We start from the raw sequence: 22,029 nt of genomic DNA on the forward strand, positions 1-22,029 counted from the left end.
AACTGGACAGCTACATGTAAGAGAATGAAACTGGATCATTGCCTAACCCCATACACAAAAGTAAACTTGAAACAGATGAAAGACCTGAATGTAAGTCATGAAACCATAAAACTCTTAGAACAAAACATAGGCAAAAATCTCTTGGACATAAACATGAGCAACTTCATGAACATATCTCCCCGGGCAGGGGAAACAAAAGCAAAAATGAACAAGTGTGACTATATCAAGCTGAAAAGCTTCTGTACAGCAAAGGATACCACCAATAGAACAAAAAGGTATCCTACAGTATAGGAGAATATATTCATAAATGACAGATCCAATAAAGGGTTGACATCCTAAATATATCAAGAGCTCACACACCTCAACAATAAAAAAAAAACAAATAATCCAATTAAAAATGGGCAGAGGAGCTGAACAGACAGTTCTCCAAAGAAGAAATTCAGATGGCCAACAGATATATGAGAAGATACTCCACATCACTAGTCATCAGAGAAATGCAAATTAAAACCACAATGAGATATCACCTCACACCAGTAAGGATTGCCACCATCCAAAAGACAAACAACAACAAATGTTGGTGAGGATGCGGAGAAAGGGGAACCCTCCTACCCTGCTGGTGGGAATGTAAACTAGTTCAACCATTGTGGAAAACTATTTCCTCAAAAAGCTCAAAATAGAAATACCATTTGACCCAGGAATTCCACTTCTAGGAATTTACCCTAAGAATGCAGCAGCCCCGTTTGAAAAAGACATATGCACTGCTATGGTTATCACAGCACTATTTACAGTAGCCAAGAAATTGAAGCAACCCGAGTGTCCTTTGTCAGATGAATGGATAAAGATGTGGTGTATATATACACAATGGAATATTATTCAGCCATAAGAAGAAAACAAATCCTTCCATTTGCAACATCCTGGATGGAGCTAGAGGGTATTATGCTTAGTGAAACAAGCCAGGCAGAGAAAGATAAGTATCAAATGATTTTACTCATTTGTGGAGTATAAGAACAAAGAAAAAACTGAAGGAACAAAATAGCAGCAGACTCACAGAACCCAAAAATGCACTAACAGTTACCAAAGGGAAAGGGACTGGGGAGGATGGGTGGGAAGGGAGGGATAAAGGGGTGAAAAAGAAAGGGGGCATTATGATTCGCATGTATAATGTGAGGGGGGGGCTCGCGGAGGGATGTGCAACACAGAGAAGACAAGTAGTGATTCTGCAGCATCTTACTACGCTGATGGACAGTAACTGTAATGGGGGTCTGTGGGGGGTGACTTGGTGATGGGGGGAGTCTAATAAACATAATGTTCCTCATGTAATTGTAGATTAATGATACCAAAATTAAAAAGAGAATATTGAAATAAATGAGCAAACGGAGACAAAACTGTCTCCCACAGTGGACCAGGGAAGTCATTTGCACCTCCACCATATAAGAGTTTACAAGAATATAGACGATTGTTTTACATTACCGTCAGTTATTTGCAAATGAAAGTTGTAAAATAGCTCAAAGGCAATCAAAGATTCAGGAGTTCACAGATAATGATAGTGAAAACCCTGGGTCTGTGTACTCAACAGTGCAGTTTTCCACTGTAGCAGTTACTTTTCTCTATACCTAGTTTATCAAATTAGCAACTCTTTGCCCCTCATAATCTTTTCTAAGTGTCAGTCCTCCTAAAAGGCAAGCACATGTCTGTATATCTGTTTTTCTTATTCTTTACCCTTTGAAATTTTTTACTCTATAACAGAAGATGCTTGGTTAATGTTCTTTTAATTGAACTCCCTGAAGCAGTGCCTCTCAAACTGTAATGTGCTTATGTATCACCTGGGGATCTGTTAATATGGATTCTGATTCAGTGGGTCTAAGTCCCTTACTGAGATTTCTCTTTTTAATAAGTTCCCAACTAATGCCAGTGCTAATTTGTGAACAGTAAATGGTCATGCATATCTGACTTTTAATTAAGGAAGGTGTTAGATAATCATTAATGAAGAGCATAGCACTGTGCTGCTGGTGAAGGGAGTAACCTGAGGCTACTGGATTGTCACTTGAAGAAAATAATAAATACTGATCATGGGCCACATTGCCAGAACACAGACTGAAATGAGCAAAAGAAACAGTTGCTAGGAAACAGATCCAAAATGCTCTACAGCAGAACTTTAGCTTAGGGGAGGAGGACAGAAATAAGGACATGGGGATAACTGGAGGGGAGCAACTGAACGGTGTAATTTTTAGAAGGCAGGCAGTGCCCACTTAAGATCACTGCCTAGAATTTTGTGCTCCTGTTTCAGCCACCCTGACTTTTCGTTAGCAGTACATGAACAAATTGCCTAATAGTAGATTGGGAAGCAAACCTGTGTGAGACTGAGCATTAAACTGCATTGACACAAGTGTATGAACTTTACCATGACGATTTTACTCAAGTGAGTGGTACCCAGTGTGCCACTGAGTTTTATTCAGTGTGTAAAATTTTACTGCTGCTGGCAATTTGTCTTCTCTCTGGTTGGACATTTTAATTTTAAGCTGAGCAGGTCCTTTAATTTGCTCCTAGGGAATTCAGTTTTCTTTGAGCAACAGGGAGTGGTGCAGCATAATGTGAAGCTGGCACCAAAGAAAGATCTCTACTTACTGGAAGGTGCAAAAAATGTGTAGTAAATAAAGTTGCCAAAGTTAGCAAAAATACAAGATGCCCAGTAAGATTTGAATTTCAGACGAACAACAAATTATGTCTTAGCAATATAATTATAATTAAAAGAAGTGTAATTAAAATAATTTGTGAATGATGTACAACTCAAATTTAACTAAGCACCCTCTATTTTATTTGGCTATTCCCAATACCTGAGGGGTGGCTGCTTAGGTAATAGTATGTAATTGTGCAGCAATTTCATTTCTTCAAGTGTACCTTCAAAAATGATAGTACTCAGAAGTATGCCAAGAACTCAAAATGGTTGGAAGCAACTGTTTACCAAAAGGGAATGTTTTTGAGGACTGATAAAATCCTGGCTAACTTGAAGAAAAACAAATTTCACTCTATATTCTCTAAGAATCCAGGTTCATACTGATTTAAGATTAATAAAATAATTTTTGCTATTGTGGAAGGGTCTAAGCCAATACCAGAAAAAAAATCTGTGGCACTAATAAAACATTAAGCATTAGCAGTTTCCATAATTTACTGGTGTGGGGGATAATTGATCAAGTTTCCTTCTTTGTATTGACTGTTAAGGCTGGAGCAAGATTAGTGCCCCGTATCTGTTAAAGTAACAGTACAGCAGAGTTTGGTGCTGTTTTGTAACTGTATCTGGATGCTTCTCTTCCTCATTTTAATTAATCTTAACCTGCTTTTCTGTTAAATCTAATTATTAGTATTACATAAGCCATTTTACCTGATGTGATGGGAACCTATACCTGATAGTTATATTAAAAAGTTCATTAAAATAGAATAAAAGAAGATAAATATGCTTTGTTTAAATTAACTTAAAATTTTTTTTTAATGTTCAACATTTTAACACCTTAAGTTATGTTCTATCTTTTATTTAATTTAGTATTTTAACTTAAAACATAAAGGTATATATTTATTCACCATTTTTTGTTAGAAGAATCCAGAATCTGTTCTTTATGTATGGTTTTACTGATTGCAATTTCGTCCTGCAGAAAATATACCAGAAAGTATTTAAGCTTTCTAACCATTTTTTTTCTAACATAACAAAGTTTATAAAAACACTTGGAAAATTGCAGAATTCCAGATTTTTCTGTACCCTGCCACCACCTAGACTTCAATGGCTCACATACATTTTCAACAAGTTTATTTTCTCAGTAATTTGTATGTGTTGAGTCTTAAGAATTCAACTAAGTTTTTGTATTATCTTTGTAAAATAGTTAATTATGAAAAATTTCAAGTATAAAGTACAGAAAATAATGAAACACTTGTGTGCATGCCTCCAAAGCCTTGTCTTCTGTAATCTCTCTTTTAAAAAAAAGGTTCCTTGCTCCTTAGAAGTACATATACCATGAGTTTGGTGTCTGTTACTCTCCTGTATATTTTAGCACATATTCATGTTTTTATCTGTCAACAATGTATACTATTCTGAGTCTTTAAAATTTTACACCAATAATTGATACATACTATATTCATTTGCAGTGTTTTCACTTAAGATTGTCTTTGATGTTTACCCATGTTGATCCACATGATTCATGCAGTTTTTTTCATTTTAACTGCCCTGTAGGAGTTTCTGTTTAGTAACCCACAGTTACACATTAGATTTTCCAATTTTTCACTGTCAAAAATTGTGGACACTGAAAGTCCTTGTACATATTATAATGCACAAAGCCCTTGTGCTCATATGGGACATATGTGTCTCTGGCACAGACACCTAGCTACAGCTGAAAGTGCAAAGTCTTAGAGCATGAACTTTAATTTCACAAGAAATTGCCAAAAACACTCTCAAGTAGTTGAAGCAATTTACATTCCTACCAATGTATAAGGGAACATGCAAGAGTTGACCATGTTTTAACCAGCACTAGATTACCAGATTTAAAATTTGCCAAGCAAATGTTTGAGAAAAGGTTTCCTGATAACTGTGAGGTTGACCATCCTTGCCTGCATTTATAGTTATTTTGTTCTATTCCTCTTTGAATTGCCTATTTATATTTGTTTAGTTTTCTAATGGGTTCTTTGTTACTTTCTGATTGATTTGTAGAAGTCAGGATTTTTTGGTGTGTTTCAGATAATAACCCAACAAACCTTTCAAGTGTGGCTTTTTTCCCATCCTTTGGAGTTAATACAGAAATGTTTAATTTTGACATGTAGTTTAAGTATCCATATTTTCCTTCAATATATGCTTTCTTATGAGAAATTCTTCTCAACCCCAGTGTCACTAAGTCTTCTATGTTTTCTTATAAACATTTTTAGTTTTTCTTTTCATGTTTAATTCTTTAATCCATCTGGAATTGTTTTTTGTTTATGCGAAAGAGATCTTAGTCTGTCTTTTTCCTTATAGTTAGCCAGTTATCCCAGAATATCTTGATCTTTGCTCTTCCATATAGAGCAGGTTGCTGACTTCAAGCGGGACTAGGTAGAATATCTGATGGAATTTTTATTGGAGTAGTATTGAATTTATAGATAAATTTTTATAGAATTGACATAGTCAGATTTCCCATGATTAATTCCTACATTTACTTAGAGTGTCTATTTGTCTTTCTGTTTGATAATTTTCTCCATAAAAGTCTTGTGTATCTTTTGTAAGATTTGTATGTTTTATAAGATAATCTTACAGTGTCTGTAGTTTCTAGCATCCTTATTAAAATATCTTACTAATTCTAATAGTTTGTGGAACCTCTTGGATTTTCCATGTAGATATACAGGGAATGTTTCTAATGTTTTAGATCACATATAATAAAAATGTTTATTTTAGGCTTTTCGTAAATAGCTTCCTATCCCTTTCTTGCTAAGAGCTTTCTTTTAAAAAGGTATTGAATTTTATCAAACAGTTTTAAGAGTTTGCAGTAAAAGTCTGACACTCTTTTATGTCTTCTCTAGGGTGATCAGCACTGATCTACTAGAGAGATTTCTAGACAAATCCAAGCAGAGGAAATTTGCTAGAATCAGGAATGATGGATCCATGCTCAGTTGGAGTCCAGCTTCGTACCACGAATGAATGCCATAAAACCTACTATACTCGTCACACGGGTTTCAAGACTTTGCAAGAATTGTCATCAAATGATATGCTTTTACTTCAACTTAGAACTGGAATGACACTTTCTGGGAACAATACAATTTGCTTCCATCATGCAAAAATTTACATTGACAGATTTGAGGATTTACAGAAGTCATGTTGTGATCCATTTAACATACACAAAAAACTAGCCAAAAAAAATTTGCATGTAATTGACTTAGATGATGCCACATTTCTGAGTGCAAAATTTGGAAGACAGCTTGTACCTGGTTGGAAGCTTTGTCCAAAATGTACACAGATAATCAATGGAAGTGTGGATGTTGATTCTGAAGACCGTCAGAGAAGAAAACCTGATTCAGATGTATGTTTAATACTCATTTTTTTCTGCTGTATTATTTCATAATGTAGGACTTTGTTTAACTATAAGGAAATGATATTTACATTATTGTTATACTGATTAACATGCAGTGACTATCAAGTTTGGGGAGGTGAAAATAATGTTTCTAAACATTTCCTTATATCCAGATTGGGAAAAGAACAGCAATAGTCCCAACACTCTTCATAGTGTAACTCTTAGTGCTAAGACAGTAGGTGTGGCTTTTAGAAAATTCTGGCAGATCCAGGACTTAACTCTCTTAGTTTCTTTTCTATACCAAAGTAACTCAGGAGGTCATGCCAGCCAGCAAAGGTCTGTATAGCGGAAATGATTACTCTTTTTATAAAGGACTTGAAAATTTATTGCTTTAAAAGGAACATCAGAGAAAAGATTTGCAGTAAGTGTTTCTTATTTCAACCTTTCTTCTTTGGCACTGACCTACTCTTATTTGGGTTTCTAAGGTGTTTGAGTTTCCTTTGTTTCTAGCTCAGAATTCTTACATGGTATCGGCAAGGCTAATTTTAGGACTCCCTGTAGTCAAAAGGCATACATCTTTACATTGTAGATATTAAATATTTTATAACTTGTTTCTTATTCATTGCCTACATTTAGATTATTTAACTGCTTCAGAACAATTTAAGATTTCATTTGAATTATGCAGCTCATACTAGGTACTTGGCTACTGTCACTTAAATGTCTTCTCCACTTCATGTATCCATTGCTCTTGTTAAATGTATACATAAACCTTCCCCCCACCCCAAGTAACAAATCTAAACCCTTAACCATCAAAATGTTTACCAGACCTTTTTAAAAAGATCATAATATTCAGAACTTGAAACCATATTATTTCTCTGCTTTTAAATATATGTAAAATAATAGTAGAAACCTTTTTTTAAGGACTTGAGATCATTATTAGGAGCCTCAGTTTTATGCCATTGTGTTACACAGCAGTTTTTCTACATTTTCTCTTATGTTGGCAGAAACCATTGCAGTTTTCACCAGGCTTGTTTTCTTCTCCTCCTAATATGCCAGAGACTAAAGTTAGATAATGAAAATATTATATATATATATATGAATTAACCAATAGCTCTTCCCATAAGGGACCTGAGGTGATCTCTAAAAATGGTTCATTATTCACTTGACCCAGAAAACCCCACAAAATCATGCAAATCAAGAGGTTCAAATCTTCATGTTCACTTAAGAACACTCGTGAAACTGCCCAGGCCATGAAGGGTATGCTATCTGAAAAGCTACCAAGTGTCTAAAGGATGTCCCCTTACAGGAGCAATGTGTGCCATTCTGTCGCTACAGTGGTGGCACAGTTGGTATGTGTGCCCAGGCCAAACAGTAGGCATGAACACAGTCGGTGGGCCAAAAAGAGTGCTGAATTTTTACTGCACATGCTTAAAAATGCAGAGAGTAATGCTGAACTTCAGGGTTTAGATGTAGATTCTCTGGTCATTGAACATATCCAGGTGAATAAAGCCCCCAAGATGTGGTGCAGAACTTACAGAGCTCGTGGTTGGATCAACCCATTCATGAGGTCTCCCTGCCACATTGAGATGATCCTTACTGAAAAAGAGCAGAAGAGGAGGTTGCACAGAAGATAAAGATATCCCAGAAGCAACTGAAGAAATCGAAACTTATGGCCCGGGAATAAATTCAGCAGAAGATAAATGTAAATAAAAGTAAAAGCAGAAAAAACAAACAGACAAAAAAAACTAATTAATTAATTAGTTAATTAATTAACCAATAAACTTTGAACAAGGTCCAGGACTGTGAAAATTTTGTTGCACTTGGGCTCTAAAAATCTTTTCTTTTTTTGTCAGTTCCATACTGTCTTCCAGGTTAAGGAATACTGTGGATTAACAGTAAGTGAAATACTAATTTATTTATGGTCTGATATCAATATTTGAGTTGCTTCTTATTTACTCTTATTTAGGGAAGAACTGCTAAAGCATTGAGGTCATTACAATTTGCAAACCCAGGAAAACAAACTGAATTTGCTCCAGAAACTGGTAAAAGGGAAAAAAGGCGGCTTACAAAAAATGCAACTGCTGGTTCAGACAGGTAAGCTGTTTGTTTACTTAAGGCTTATGTTACTGGCTGCATCACATCTATATTATTTCCCGACCTTTTTCTTAAATTTTGAATTTTCTGGGTAGATACTTTAAATTGGATAATCAGGAATTAATAAAAACATCCAAGGGCCTTGTATAAAATCTAAATTTGTATCTTAGGAAGGATCAATGAAGTGAACAAGATAATATTTTTGACATAGAATTAATCATACTTCTTAGAATTAAAATCTTTTTAAAGCATTGGTATTATGTAATTGGTGTATCTCTGCTCTATGCGTGGCAACTAAACACAAATTTTATAAGAATACAGGGTTGCTTTTTTTACATGTCTAGAATAGAAACAATTATGGTACAGTCAACAGAATGAGGAAATTGTAGAATACAGTATTTTGAATTAAGCATTTTAAAAACAAATTGACAAAGTAATGTTAGTGTAATCATTCAGAAATATTTTTACATATGCCATTTATTCCATCTGTTAAGGTTTTCCATTCAGTGAGTTAAGTGTTTTTAGGCCAGATTTGCTAGAGTGCATTAAATAACAAGAAACAAAGTAATTGCAGTATAAAAACAATAGGACTGTATACTATAACAAAAATAAAACTGCTCAGAAAGCAGTAAAGAGGTCAGTAGCCAGTAAGATGTATTCCTGTTATATGGCCATTATTTTTTTTTCTTTTTAAAGTAAGAAATAGTTTCAAAGGAAATAAGTATTTTTTTGGACACAGTTCTTGTCCATTCCCTTTCTAAGTTGACTTACATGGACTTGAAGAGTCACATTCAGTCATTTTGAATTTGTTTCAACATTTTGGAGTTATGTCTCTTCTTCCTGCATAGAGTTCATTCACTACTAATTGTAGAGTAGCCTTGAGTCTCGTAAGTTATGTACCAGTTTGGCAGGACTTCATCCCTAATTCAAAATAATTTCTCTCCCTACAATTTTTTCATTACCTTCTTTTCAGTGAAATAAATTCAGAATTTTTTCTTGTGTTTTATTTCACAGACAAGTGATACCGGCGAAGAGTAAGGTCTATGATAGCCAGGGGCTCCTGATTTTCAGCGGAATGGACCTCTGCGACTGCCTCGATGAGGACTGTTTAGGGTGTTTCTATGCTTGCCCTACCTGCGGGTCCACCAAGTGTGGCGCTGAATGCCGCTGCGACCGGAAGTGGCTGTATGAGCAAATTGAAATTGAAGGAGGAGAAATAATTCATAATAAACATGCTGGATAATATGTGATATCAAATGACAGGATCCTTAAAGGTCCTTTAGTTCTAAAATTCTCTCATTCTCAGATACATTTTAAAGTTAATTACCAAATGACAAAAATTTGAAAACCCCCTTAACATGTGTACTCATCATGCACTAATATTGCATTTAGGATGCTTATTTGATGTAAATTTAGATAGGTTATTACTCAGCAGTCAGCTTTAAGCCTTTCTGGGTCAATATAAAAAGTAGGGTACAGACTGTCCTCAATTTGCACAATTCCCATATCCACACATCTCAGTGACAATGATTTGGTTAAATAATACCAACCCCCTAACAGCACAGCTTGAATTTCAGTTACCACAGGGTATTAACTGTGAGTGATTACCTTTAATACAAACTTCCCTGATAGCTCTTGGGCCCACAAATCACTATGTGAGTAACAGATGAATAACCAATCACATTATTTCTCTCAAATTCTGTTAGTGATTGATCCCTCTGCATCTGTCACTCAAAGTACACTCACAGGCAACAGAACATGTAGTTGTCTTGTTGCCTTGTCACCCACATATTTTACTCAGAAGAATTGGGTAACAAAAATGAAAGTGCAGTAAAGAAAGGAAAAATGATAATACTAGCTGTGAGATTTGACTTGAATGTAAGTAGAACGATTATGGGATGTTGACACTGCTGCTATTCGAGAGCCTCTAGGTACACAGCTTGAGCAACTTAGTGAGGGCAAACTTAACAGCTTAATGAGCAGAGTGGTTGTGTTAAAAAGGGTGAATATATGTATCCCAGAGGAAATGATGGTAAAAAACTTCATGTAAAGGTTATTATAGAGATACATCATAACATTGAAAGCACAAATGATAAAATGGTGGGAGCTAATCCAAACTTAAAGTGTGATAATATGCAATGGTATAGAAAAGATGCTTATTCAATATCAGTTGACAAAAAGGCAAGCACTGTTCAAACTATTCTTAATTCTTTACAGTGAAGTAACACTTTTATTCTGTTTCTAATGTTTTAAATTATAGTGCACTAAAACAGTTTTTATAGTGTTTTCATTTTACATTTGTAACTAAGAGTTTTTAGTATTTGACAGATTTTTAAAGGTCACAGAGCAATCATAATTTTCTCATTTATTATTAAGATTGCTTTGAATGGCCATGTTTATGGTCCCACACTATTGTGCAAGGCAAGGACTGCCAGAAGCTGAGAACAATGCCTAGGGAAAATTAATTTTAATGACAACTAAGTGGTTGAGTGTTAAACTATCTTGGATATAATCTACATATATAAGTGCTAAAATATATCACTCTCCCCACTTACTCTTTAAAAAAAATGTTTTAGTACTGTAAATCTTTTCATTGTTTAGACTATGCATTCTTGGTGAGAATTTGTTCTTGGTGGCAAAAATCTTATTCTATGTATAAAGCATAATATACATATAATACATAAGGATATACATTATATCTGTGGTATTAAAATTCTATAGGGTGGTATAGGAGTAAAAGGACTAATAAAAAGCTCCTTAAGGGAGTAATAATGAAAAAGGGTAGGGAAACACTGGTTGAAACAGTATAAATCATTTGGAAATTGAATCTTGATGTTGGAATTTGTATGGGTACCATTTGGAAGATGAGGGATTGAATGATAACTTTCCTCTGCTCTTCCTTTAAGACAGCTACCTGTCGGTCTATCTAAAATCTCTTGTCAGCTAGAATATTTCCACTACTTTAGGTTTTTGTTTTGTTTTCCCTAAATATTATGCTTTAACCAAATGAGCCTTTAGCAATTTGAAATATTTTTTAGACATTAAAACTAAATTTATACAGCCAGTTAGAGTGAATGGACCAATAGAGGCTTATTTTTACTCCCGTATATTTTTGGTATCTGTTTAAATGGCTGGTTTTACTTTGATGGAATGCCATTTTCAGCTGTAGAATTAAATATCATTTATAAGTCATACTTGCTCATTGGCCCAGTCATCAAAAGTGCAGTTTATCAGCTCCTTGGTCTGTGTTTCAGAATAACACTGGCAAAAAGAATGATTTGACTTCATATACATAAATGCTAGATTTTTTTTTTCTGAATTAAAATTTTTTTGTTGTAGGATATGAATACAGACTCCCAGTTTTCCAGGGTTATTAGACCTTCTTAGTCATATTACTACTGAAATTTTTGTTGCTTTTAAGTGTGATTTAGTGTATTGCTAAAGCTCTTCATAGGGACAAATTAAAATCTTACATTCTTGTTTTAAATAACAAAAATATTTTCAACAGAATAAGTGACTTTAAAATTCAAATTGTTATTTCAGCATTCTTTACTAGAAAATTTCTGTTATTTTTCAAAGATGGTAATAATTTTTTCAAGGGGAAATTTCTTGAACAATTTTGCTAATGTTTATTCATTATGCCTATTTAGGAGACCAGACTTTAAGTGATCATGTAAAATGTTTACAGAGAAAGGTGTATCTGATTTAGAGTTGGCTGTAATAAAAGTTGTGAGTTGGAAAAGTTACATCTTCAGTCCACTTAGTTTTTTTAATATAAAATTACAGTAATATAGAAAACAGTGAAATCATCTAGGTTCTTTTCATATGTGGTATAAGTATGATTGATTCAAAGTGGCTAAATTTTAGAATACTACTAATCTAAAAATCAGAAATAAAAGTTATATAAATACATCTGTTGCCCATAGGTCCTGGCTGAGAAGTTACTTATGTAAGGCCACAAGTTGGTTTTACATGATGTTGGTCACAAACTTAGAGTAAAAAGGAATGCATATATTTGAATAAAATAAATAGCATCCCATGTAATCTTTCTCTTATTACAAGTATAAGAAAATAGATACTTTTGGAATATTATACATGAGATTCTTCTATTTTTAAAATACTGTCTAGTTCTATTCAGCAAGCTTTTCTACAACCTGACAGTCTATTCTAAAATATTTTCCTGGAATGGATTCAATTTTTACCATATTATGTATGTATGTGTGTGTGTATATATATATGTGTGTATGTATGTATATATGTTTCAGTGATTTATTAAAGCAGAGACTATAACTTACAGTAAGTTCTAGCAGCATGTTACTTAATGTTTTAGAGATCATAGATCCTTGCCAAACATCTGATGAAAATTACGAACTACCGCCCTAGAAAAATGCATTCATGTATTCAAAAATATTCTATGTTCAGAACCCATGAATGTATATTGGAATGCCTGGGTAGTATGAGCATTCTGTAAACATTTGATTTTTTTTTTTTTTTTTTTTAGGGGGGATGGCTGTCTAAAGTGTAGTTTGGTTTGTTATATAGTATTGTAGAGGGGTTTTGTTGAACAAAATCAGAGCAGTTCAGTTCTTTCCAGTGTTGTTACCTTGAAAAGTCAGGTCCCGCTGTGGCCCCTGGTTCCCACCCCTCCCACCTCCAAAAAGTTAATTACTGGTTGAGTAACAATGTAGAAAACTGAGGTGTCTTAAATCAACTGAGCTTTGGTAATTAGAGATTTTCTACTTACATTAGGGTTACGCTGCTAGCAATAGCTTAAAGTCCTTGCACATTGCCTTAGTTTTTGCTGACATCTGCTGGTGTCTTCACAAAAAGTAAAGTTTCTGCTGCTACTGCTGAATGCTTAATCTCTTCACTGCTAAATTAAACTATGAACAAGGTTAATTACATTGAAGTGGGATTTTCTTTTAAATCCTCAAAGTAGAATGGCTTCTCTTTCTAATATTCCTTGGTCTTACCCAGGAGTAGTCAACCATGTTAGCTTTCATTTTTTAAGAATATGAATGAGGATATGAAAATACACATGAGCACTTCTGGGTTCCTTTTAATTTACTTTTATAAAGTGGACAGACTTGAAAAGGTAATGCTTTTATCTATTTTTTTTAAATCAAACAATTATTTGAAAGACATAATAGAATTATATGGAAAATAAATCCCAGTTTGTAGATTATTTATGTCATAGTTGTGAGAATTAATTAATCTTACCAAGATAGTTTAGTTTAACTTCTAGAAGATAAGGGAGATTTGCCAGATAAATTCAGCTGGTTCAATAATATTCCATCTTTAAGTGCAATTGAAAGTTCAATTACAACCCTTTAATAAAGTGGCACAACTAAAATGTATTAATATTTTCCCCTTAAAACCCTGAGGGCATTTTTACTTTCACACTTAATGATTAAAAGCTAAGTTTTTCATACCACTACAAGCAAATGCTTTATTAAACTTTGCCATAATCTTCCTAGAGTATGGGTTCAAAACAAATGGATTTATTGAAAAATGTTTGCAAACATTGCTAAATTTGTTCCAATACTCCCAACTTCAACAGCTAATACTTGAAAAACACAAAGGCTTTGGGCTCATGATTTTCATTGTAAACATGCTTGATGATACTTTCTTTACTCACTTCTTTTCAGAGATACATTTTGAGGTAAGGGCTCATTTTACTGTAATAAAATAAAGTAAAAATCAGACATTGGCTCAGAGTTGTAAACTGATCTAAATCCAGATCAAAGAGTATGAGCTTTTTTAAAAGGAGACCTGAAACCATTCAGCGTGTGAGTGCTACAGCTGTAAATATCCCTGTTACCAACCAGTCAGCTATATTGAACAATTTGGTAAATGCAAATTAAATTTTGGGTTTAATTATCCTAATTCTAGTAGCCCAAATTTATGATTTGGACTTGAAGGTAGCATTTACTTAGCTATTTAAATAATTAAGGTGGTTGTTGGTATAAAGTATGCAATAGTGGCAATATTGGTATTGTAAATGGGTTCTGCAAGGTTCTGAGTAAAATACAAGTTGAATTTTGGCAGTACGAGAGGTAAAATGAGAGATGTTCAGTGAATTGTGGCAGCATTAAGGTGTTCAAATCTCATGCCTTCCCCAAAGGTTAGCCTTTTGATTTGGATTGGACTTTAATTCTTTTTAGGTTGAACTTAGTATGGTGGAATCAGAACAGTTATTTTTTTTTTTGAAAAAATATAAATTTATTAAAAAATTTATCAAGAAAACTCATTGTGATGTTAACAAAACATGTGAAAAACTCTCAAGTTTCTTCCAACTATAATTGTACACCATCAGAATGTCATACAATGTTTTTTTTTTTTTTTTTTTTTTGAGAGGGCATCTCTCATATTTATTGATCAAATGGTTGTTAACAACAATAAAATTCAGTATAGGGGGGTCAACGCTCAATGTACAATCATTAATCCATCTCAAGCCTAATTCTCGTCAGTCTCCAATCTTCTGAAGCATAACGAACAAGTTCTTACATGGTGAACGAATTCTTACATAGTGAATAAATTCTTACATGGTGAACAGTACAAGGGCAGTCATCACAGAAACTTTCGGTTTTGATCATGCAATATGACCTATAAACAATCAGGTCAAATATGAATATTCGTTTGATTTTTGTACTTGATCTATATGTTGATCCCCCATTTCTCCTACTATTATTATTATTTTTATTTTTAATAAAATGCTGAAGTGGTAGGTAGATGCAAGATAAAGGTAGAAAACATAGTTTAGTGCTGTAAGAAGGCAAATGTAGATGATCAGATGATCAGGTGTGTGCCTATGGACTAAGTATTAATCCAGGCTAGACAAGGGCATCAAGACATCCACGGATGCAGAAGATTTCTCTCAAAGCAGGGGGGGTGAGGTTCTGAGCCTCACCTCTGTTGATCCCCAAATTCTCACCTGATGGGCCCCCTGCGACTGTGCCTGTCTTAGGTTGTTCCTCCCTTGAGGAATCTTACCCGTCTCTGGCTAACCAGTCATCTTCCGGGGCCATACAGGGAAATGTAAAGTTGGTAAGTGAGAGAGAAGCCATATTGTTTGCAAAGGTTAGCTTTTTACTTCTTTGCAGGTTTATGCCCTGTGGCTTCTATGCCCAGCACTTGTCTTGAGGTATCTTTACCACCTGGAGGAATTATGATACTCGGTAAATTCGATATGAGGCACGAATTCTATTTAAGGGTTGTAATTAGGAAGGAAGAAGAAAAGCTATAGATGTAGCATACGAAGGAAACTTGGGAGGATTGATTATTTCTTTGACATATCTTCTTGTATAGTACCTTAAGTATGTATAGGTTTTAAACTACTAACTAATTTGCACACATATATTAACATAATAGGAATACGGTGACATAAACAAAGCAAATCTATAATTACCATCCATCTCCAGTGAAGCCAAGAAAACCATTTAGGCACCCTAGGCATTTGTGAAAATTTATCTATGATATGATGGATATTGTCCAACTGTACTTGAACCATCAGACAAATTAAAGCAGCCCATTTCTGGAATCTGTTCACATCCCATATGTTCTTTTAACCATAGATAGTCTATAGTCATGAGATTTTGGAGTGCTACAACTTGCACCCCTCCCAACTCCTGGTTGAGTTCCAACAGTACAGATCCGGTCAAATTCGTTGTCTCACTGTATGCACATGCCAGCCTAGACATCTCCCTCCTCATTCTTATGGCAAGTCCAGGAGATGGTGGGCTGGATGCAGCCACAACCGCAGCATCGTCCGAATCCCTGTGGAGGCTTTTTGATGATCATCCCCCGGCACAAGTCCTCCAGAGAGTGCTGATGCCGGAAGCTCCTCCTCATATCGTATCTTAGTTCATTTTCTGGGTATCCAAGCTAGGCCTTGATCTCCTGCATAGAAACAAACAGACCCTTTGCCCACACTTTGACATGCCCTCTATACCACTGTGCAGAACTCATTGGAGGTCAGCACACAGTAACTGCTTTTTTTTTTTTTTTTTTTTAAATTAAGAGAAAGGAATATTATCAGAAAAGAGTACCTCCATAGCTGATCATCTGACACCCTTTAAGTGATCAACATTAAGGATATTTAAAGCATGCGTTGATCTTTGATTTACCAATAGTTTTATCCTGTTAAGGAGTAATCCCCCTTTTCCTTCTTTCTTTCTTTTTTTTTTTTTTTTTTTTTTTTAAATTTTTAATCTACACTTACATGAAGAATACTATGTTTACTATGCTCTCCCCTATATCAGGTCCCCCCTAACAACCACATTATGGTTACTGTCCATCAGCTTAGCAAAATGTTGTAGAGTCACTACTTGTCCTCTCTGTGTTGTGCAGCCCACCCTCCCCTTGCTCCCTCCCCCCCATGCATGCTAATCTTAATAACCCCCTTTTTCTTCCCCCCACTTATCCCTCCCTGCCCACCCATCCTCCCCAGTTCCTTTCCCTTTGGTACCTGTTAGTCCATTTTTGGGTTCTGTAACTTCACTGCTGTTTTGTTCCTTCAGTTTTTCCTTTGTTCCTATACTCCTCAGATGAGTGACATCATTTGGTATTTCTCTTTCTCCGCTTGGCTTATTTCACTGAGCATAATACTCTCCAGCTCCATCCATGTTGCTGCAAATGGTTGGATTTTTCCACTTCTTATGGCTGAGTAGTATTCCATTGTGTATATGTACCACATCTTCTTTATCCATTCATCTACCGATGGACATTTAGGTTGCTTCCAATTCTTGGCTATTGTAAATAGTGCTGCGATAAACATAGGGGTGCATCTGTCTTTCTCAAACTTGATTGCTGCGCAGAACAGTTATTTTTTTAAAAAAAGAGTCTAGAGGGGGGGAAAAAAAAAAAAAGAGTCTAGAGTGCCAATCTGAAATGATCTGGAGAAAACGATTACTCGAGGTTTTCTTTCTCCTATTTGGTAAACGAGGTTTTAAAAAATAACAAGCGTCTAGTCATTTATGGTGTAGTGAATGAGACTGTATGAAGAGAATTTATGCATAAAATATAGGCCCTGCAATCTGGTGCTGGCAATTAAGAATATTTTTTTCCAAAATAATATGGCTCATGGCATTCTTAAATTCGGCCACAAAAAGACTTTCCTATAGGAAATTGATTTGAGAGTAATCAGGGCACCCATTTTACTGGACATACACTGCAAGAATGAGTGTGACAGCTGGGAATCAAATGAAAGTTTCATGTGCCATACAATCCTACCACAGCAGGCATGATAGAGAGGCACAATGGCTTGTTAAAATCAAGACAAAAGTCAGATATCAATAGTATGCAGAGATGGTCAGTCTGCTTATGAACCGTAGTACAGCATTTGAATGAGAGACCCCAAAAGGGAGCCCTGAGCCCCGTAGACACGTTAACATATATGGCTGCCTCCCCTATACAACTGCAAGTACAAACCAAGGAAGAATCACTGAAAAAACAGAAGTTCAGCCATCAGAATAACATCTTGCTGCCAGCACCAACTGCAATGAACCCCAGAGATTCCACTGAGTGGACATGGCTTTGGACCATTCGACACATGGACCAATGATGGCAGGCTCTCCGCACCTTGGGGACAAGGCCTGGAAGCTGGCCTCTTGTGTATTCCTGGAATAACAGTTGAGTGGACTCCAAAGGTCACAATAGTATATCCTGAACAGCCAGAAAGTCACAGCATCTTACCAAGGAATTTTGTTTTATCATTATGGCCAGTGCATGCACCTCCAGTAGCACTATATATAGACCCTTCAGTAACCCCCACAGGGAAAGGAGTGAAAGTATGATATACTAGACCCGGAAGGGACCCCTTTCCAGCTATAGTCCTATCACAGGACCACTCCCTTGCATCCTACCTGATGGACAAGATTTGCCTATGTTGGTGTCATTAACACGTGTGTCTTATCATCCCTAAGGTCTTTGTGGATTGGGAACCTCCTCTGGCTTGAGGATTATTATAATTTTTGTTACCTGTATCAAAATCTTGTATCTTAATTTTCATTATCTCTAGGCTGTTGTTAGCCTCTGCTGCTGTTGTGGAATCTGGTTAGAGTGCTCCAGCTTTCTCACAAGGGACCATTGTGGAAGACTGAGAACGTGTAGATTGTAAGGTGAGAATCCTGGAGGGGTGGAGTGTGGGGAAGTTGGGGTTCCTATGGCCAGGATCATCACTGCACTTAAACCACCTGATGATGTAACTGGCCTGTTGCTAGGCTTCTATTTCCATACCCCATATGCAATAAGCTATTATTGCACTAATAGAGAGCTCAGCCCAGTGCTCTGGGCAGAGGCAGAGACACTAGTGCTCAACCTACTGCCAGGAGAACAAGCCGGGTAATAAACCCTTTCAGCCCAAAGAAACATTCTACTATCATTTCTTTGGTCACACTGAATCCATAGAGAACTTGCCAGGGGATGAAACTCATTGGCAAGACAAAATACTGAAAAGGAAACATTTCCAAAGTTTTCCAGTAAGTTTCCAACTCATCCCCAAAAGATACAGTTGAACAAATGACTTACTTCCTCCTTGGTGCCTTTTTGTGTCAAAGAATTACAGATAGATCTAAATGTCAGAGAACATCTCTAACAAACCAAGCCTCCCTCTGTGTGACATACCCACAACTTATGTTAGGCTCCTTACACCTTTGGGAAATGGCCCTAGGAGAGTTTTAATATTCTGCATTTCATTTTCCTCTGGTCCCAACTGGTTGGGCTTGGTGGGATACCTGACCCAAGGAAAGCCAACCTTCATATTGGCCAAAAGAGTTATAAATTGGGCAAATGTTAAGGAAACACTGCTCAAATGATGCAGTGATTAACTGAGGCAATCAAGTTCCCCCAGGAACTTAAACAAGATAAGGACAAGTGTGGATAAAGTGAAGGTTCCAATGGCCAGGATTTTCACCTTTCCCTGGTCCACTAGCTCACTACACACATGTGGGCATGTAGATAAAGTGAAGGTTCCAGTGCCCAGTGTCTTGAAAATGGGTTTCAGCCCCGGGCAAGTTAGCTATAGATTCAGCGTGACCAAAGAAATTGACAGCAAAACGTTCTTTGGGGTGAAAGGGTTTATTACCCAGCTTGTTCTCCCAGCAGTAGGTCAAGCACTAGCGTCTCTGCCTCCACCCAGAGCACTGGGCCGAGCTCTCTATACAGCACAATAATAGCTTATTGTCTAAAGGTGTGGAAGTGGTAGCCCCACAACAGGCCAGTTACATCATCAGGTGGTTTAAGTTCAGTGAGGATCCTGGCCATAGGAACCCCAACTTCCCCACACCAGGATTCTCACCTTGTCCTGGTCCAGTAGCTCACTACACACATGTGGGCAATACGTTGTTATTGACTCTATATAAAGAGCTCCACCCAGTGCTCTGGGTGACATGGCATAGCTGCAAGGATGCAGTAGAGCAGAGGCTGGAGTGGTGGCAGCGCCCAGGACCCACTGAGACGGCTGTGCAGGCAGAGAGGCCCAGAGGCAGAGACTGGCTTGCTGCATGCAGACTCACTCTGAGTGAATGGGATTTTAGTGACTGACCTGCTACCATGGAAATAAAGTTGGGTTGTGGATAAAATGAAGGTTCCTGGCCCTGGTTGGCTGGCTTACTACACACGTGTGGGCAATGTGTTGTTATTGACTCTGTAATAGAGAGTCCTGCTCAGTGCTCTGGGCAACGTGGTGGCACAGCTCCAAGGCTGCAGGAGAGCAGAGCAGAGGCTGGAGTGGTGGCAGCGCCAAGGACAGAGACTGCAGGCAGAGACCGGCCTGTTGCGTGCAGACTTGCTCTGAGTGAACAGGATTTTAGTGGTTGACCTACCACTGTGGAAATAAAGATGGGTATAACCCTTTCACCCCAAGAATGTTTTACTGTCATTTCTTTGGTCACACTGAATCCATAGTGAACTTGCCCAGGGCTGAAACCCATTGGCAAGACAAAGTAATTCAGCAGTTTGTGCAAGGAGAGGTGAAATGACAGAAAAGTTAAGGCACTGTAATGGGGCCCTAGGGTTCTATACTTAAACACTTTGGGGGCAACATGTTGAAGATGCCACTGAGTCAGAAGAGCTGCTGTCAAATTAGTTCATTCGTTGTATCTTGAAAGTACCCAAGCTCAATGAAGCTTGGCCACACAGTAAAGATCCCTCTTAGTTTAGCATGTATATGTCAAACATTCTATTAATTAAGAAAACCTTAATGAGGAGTTAGTTCTTTCAAAGAACCATACTAATAACATTTGCCCTTCTAGTGAAGAGAAGAGATGATGTGTAACGTATAGAGTCCTGCACCTATTCACACTGTATTGTTGGAGAACTACACCTGTGGTTCTCAAACTTGAGCATCTATCAAAATCATCTGGAGAGCTTGCTAAATAAACCACATATTGCAGGGCTGGGGTTAAACCCAGGCTTTCTGATTTAGTAGGTCTGCAGCAGGGGTAGACAATTTATAATTCTAGCAACTTTGCAAGTGAGATTGAAGTGGCTCGTCTGGAAACCACACTTGAAGAACTACTGCTCTATAACAGTAGTTCTCAACCTTGGATGCCCACAAAAATTACCTGTGGAACATCAGAAAGTACATTTACTAGGGCCTCACCCCAGATATTTGCTCTGCGCTTTGGCCTGAGCATTGGGAAGCCAGGTCTTTTCAGGCTCAGCATGGGGATCACTCAGAATTCAAGTGGGTAATTATGACGGTTGATTTATGTGTCAGCTTGGTTAGGTGATAGTACCCAGTTTTTGGTCAAATATTAGTCTGGAAGTTGCTATGAAGGTATTTTTTAGGTGTGATTAATATTTAAATCAGTAGACTCCAAATTAAACACATTACCTTCCATCCAATCAGTTGGAGGCCTTAAAAAAACAGATGTACTGAAGGAAGAAGGAATTCTGCCTCTAGACGGCCCTCAGACTCGGCTGCATTATCAGCTCCTCCCTGGGTCCCCAGACTGCCTGCCGATTTTGGACTTGCCAGCCCCCACAATCATGTAAGCCCTTAGCTCCATTCCAAATTGGTTCTCAGAAAGGTCCTGGCTCTAAAACAGAGTATAAACCCTTCACTAGATTTTTTTTTTTGCTCTTCATGGCCTTTGGTGAGTCAATGAATATACAGCTCAGTCATTTTTTACTCCATTCTCAAATCCATTTCTTTCTTCCCTGGACATTCTTGAATCTGCTTTAGGTTTTTGTTCCTTTTTACTTTGCCTCCACACCACCCCCATTAAAGCACAATAGTGTTCTGCATGCCCAGTATCAATTCTCCCTTTTGGTGTCAGCTCTGAAGTTTGCCTCTCAGCAACAAGCCTTGTACTCCCAGTCTATGTAGTTCCAGTGGTGGTGACCTCACTTGGTGGTGGACCACACCACCGAGTCCTGGCCTTTGAGACTGCAGGGTCTCCCCAGCCTTAGTGAATGTTTTAAGGGTAGAAGCATGACTAGCCAGTGCAGTCAAAGCCAATAAACATCAGCTTTCCTGGAACTAGGGATGCTCTTTTTTTAATGAGGGTGGCTAAGCTTCTCGATTTAATACTGGATCTGTTGGTGGCTAATCTAGATACCACTTAAGAAGAATCTGCCTTAGAATGAAAACAACATAGTAAAAGCAGAAGCCAAAGACTAAAACAGACAGGATTTGAGGACCTAGATCCATTTATGTCTGAAGTCAACCAACCCTGGACTTTCAGTTACATGAGCCCATAATTTTCTCCTGGACTTTCAGTTACATGAACCAGTAATTTTCTCTAAGTGAGTATTCATTAAGTGAATACAAAGTAGTGAACAGATGGAGAAGTAGTTCTATTTATCTATGGATAAAAACCACCAGAGCTCAGGGGAAAAACGGCCCATTTAGAACTCACACCCTTGTTATATATACACACACACATCATGTCCTTTGAACATACGTATGTTT

The 22,029-nt window shown here is 36.9% G+C and overlaps 1 protein-coding gene across 7 annotated transcripts in view; it reads left to right on the forward strand.

Moving 5' to 3' along the window:
* ARL14EP (ARF like GTPase 14 effector protein) overlaps positions 1–11,860 on the forward strand; it is a 39,197-nt gene extending 27,337 nt beyond the window's left edge. For all 7 annotated transcript variants that reach the window (XM_037012079.2, XM_037012082.2, XM_037012081.2 and 4 more), the window contains 3 exons: positions 5,533–6,029; positions 7,987–8,114; positions 9,129–11,860. In XM_037012079.2, the coding sequence (XP_036867974.1) occupies positions 5,604–6,029; positions 7,987–8,114; positions 9,129–9,357 (783 nt within the window). In that variant the 5' untranslated portion in view covers positions 5,533–5,603 and the 3' untranslated portion in view covers positions 9,358–11,860. The remainder of the gene's footprint in view (positions 1–5,532; positions 6,030–7,986; positions 8,115–9,128) is intronic.
* Positions 11,861–22,029: the final 10,169 nt, after the last annotated feature.

The sequence above is a fragment of the Manis javanica genome, chromosome 11 (genome assembly GCF_040802235.1).
Source record: "Manis javanica isolate MJ-LG chromosome 11, MJ_LKY, whole genome shotgun sequence".
Lineage (NCBI taxonomy): Eukaryota > Metazoa > Chordata > Mammalia > Pholidota > Manidae > Manis > Manis javanica.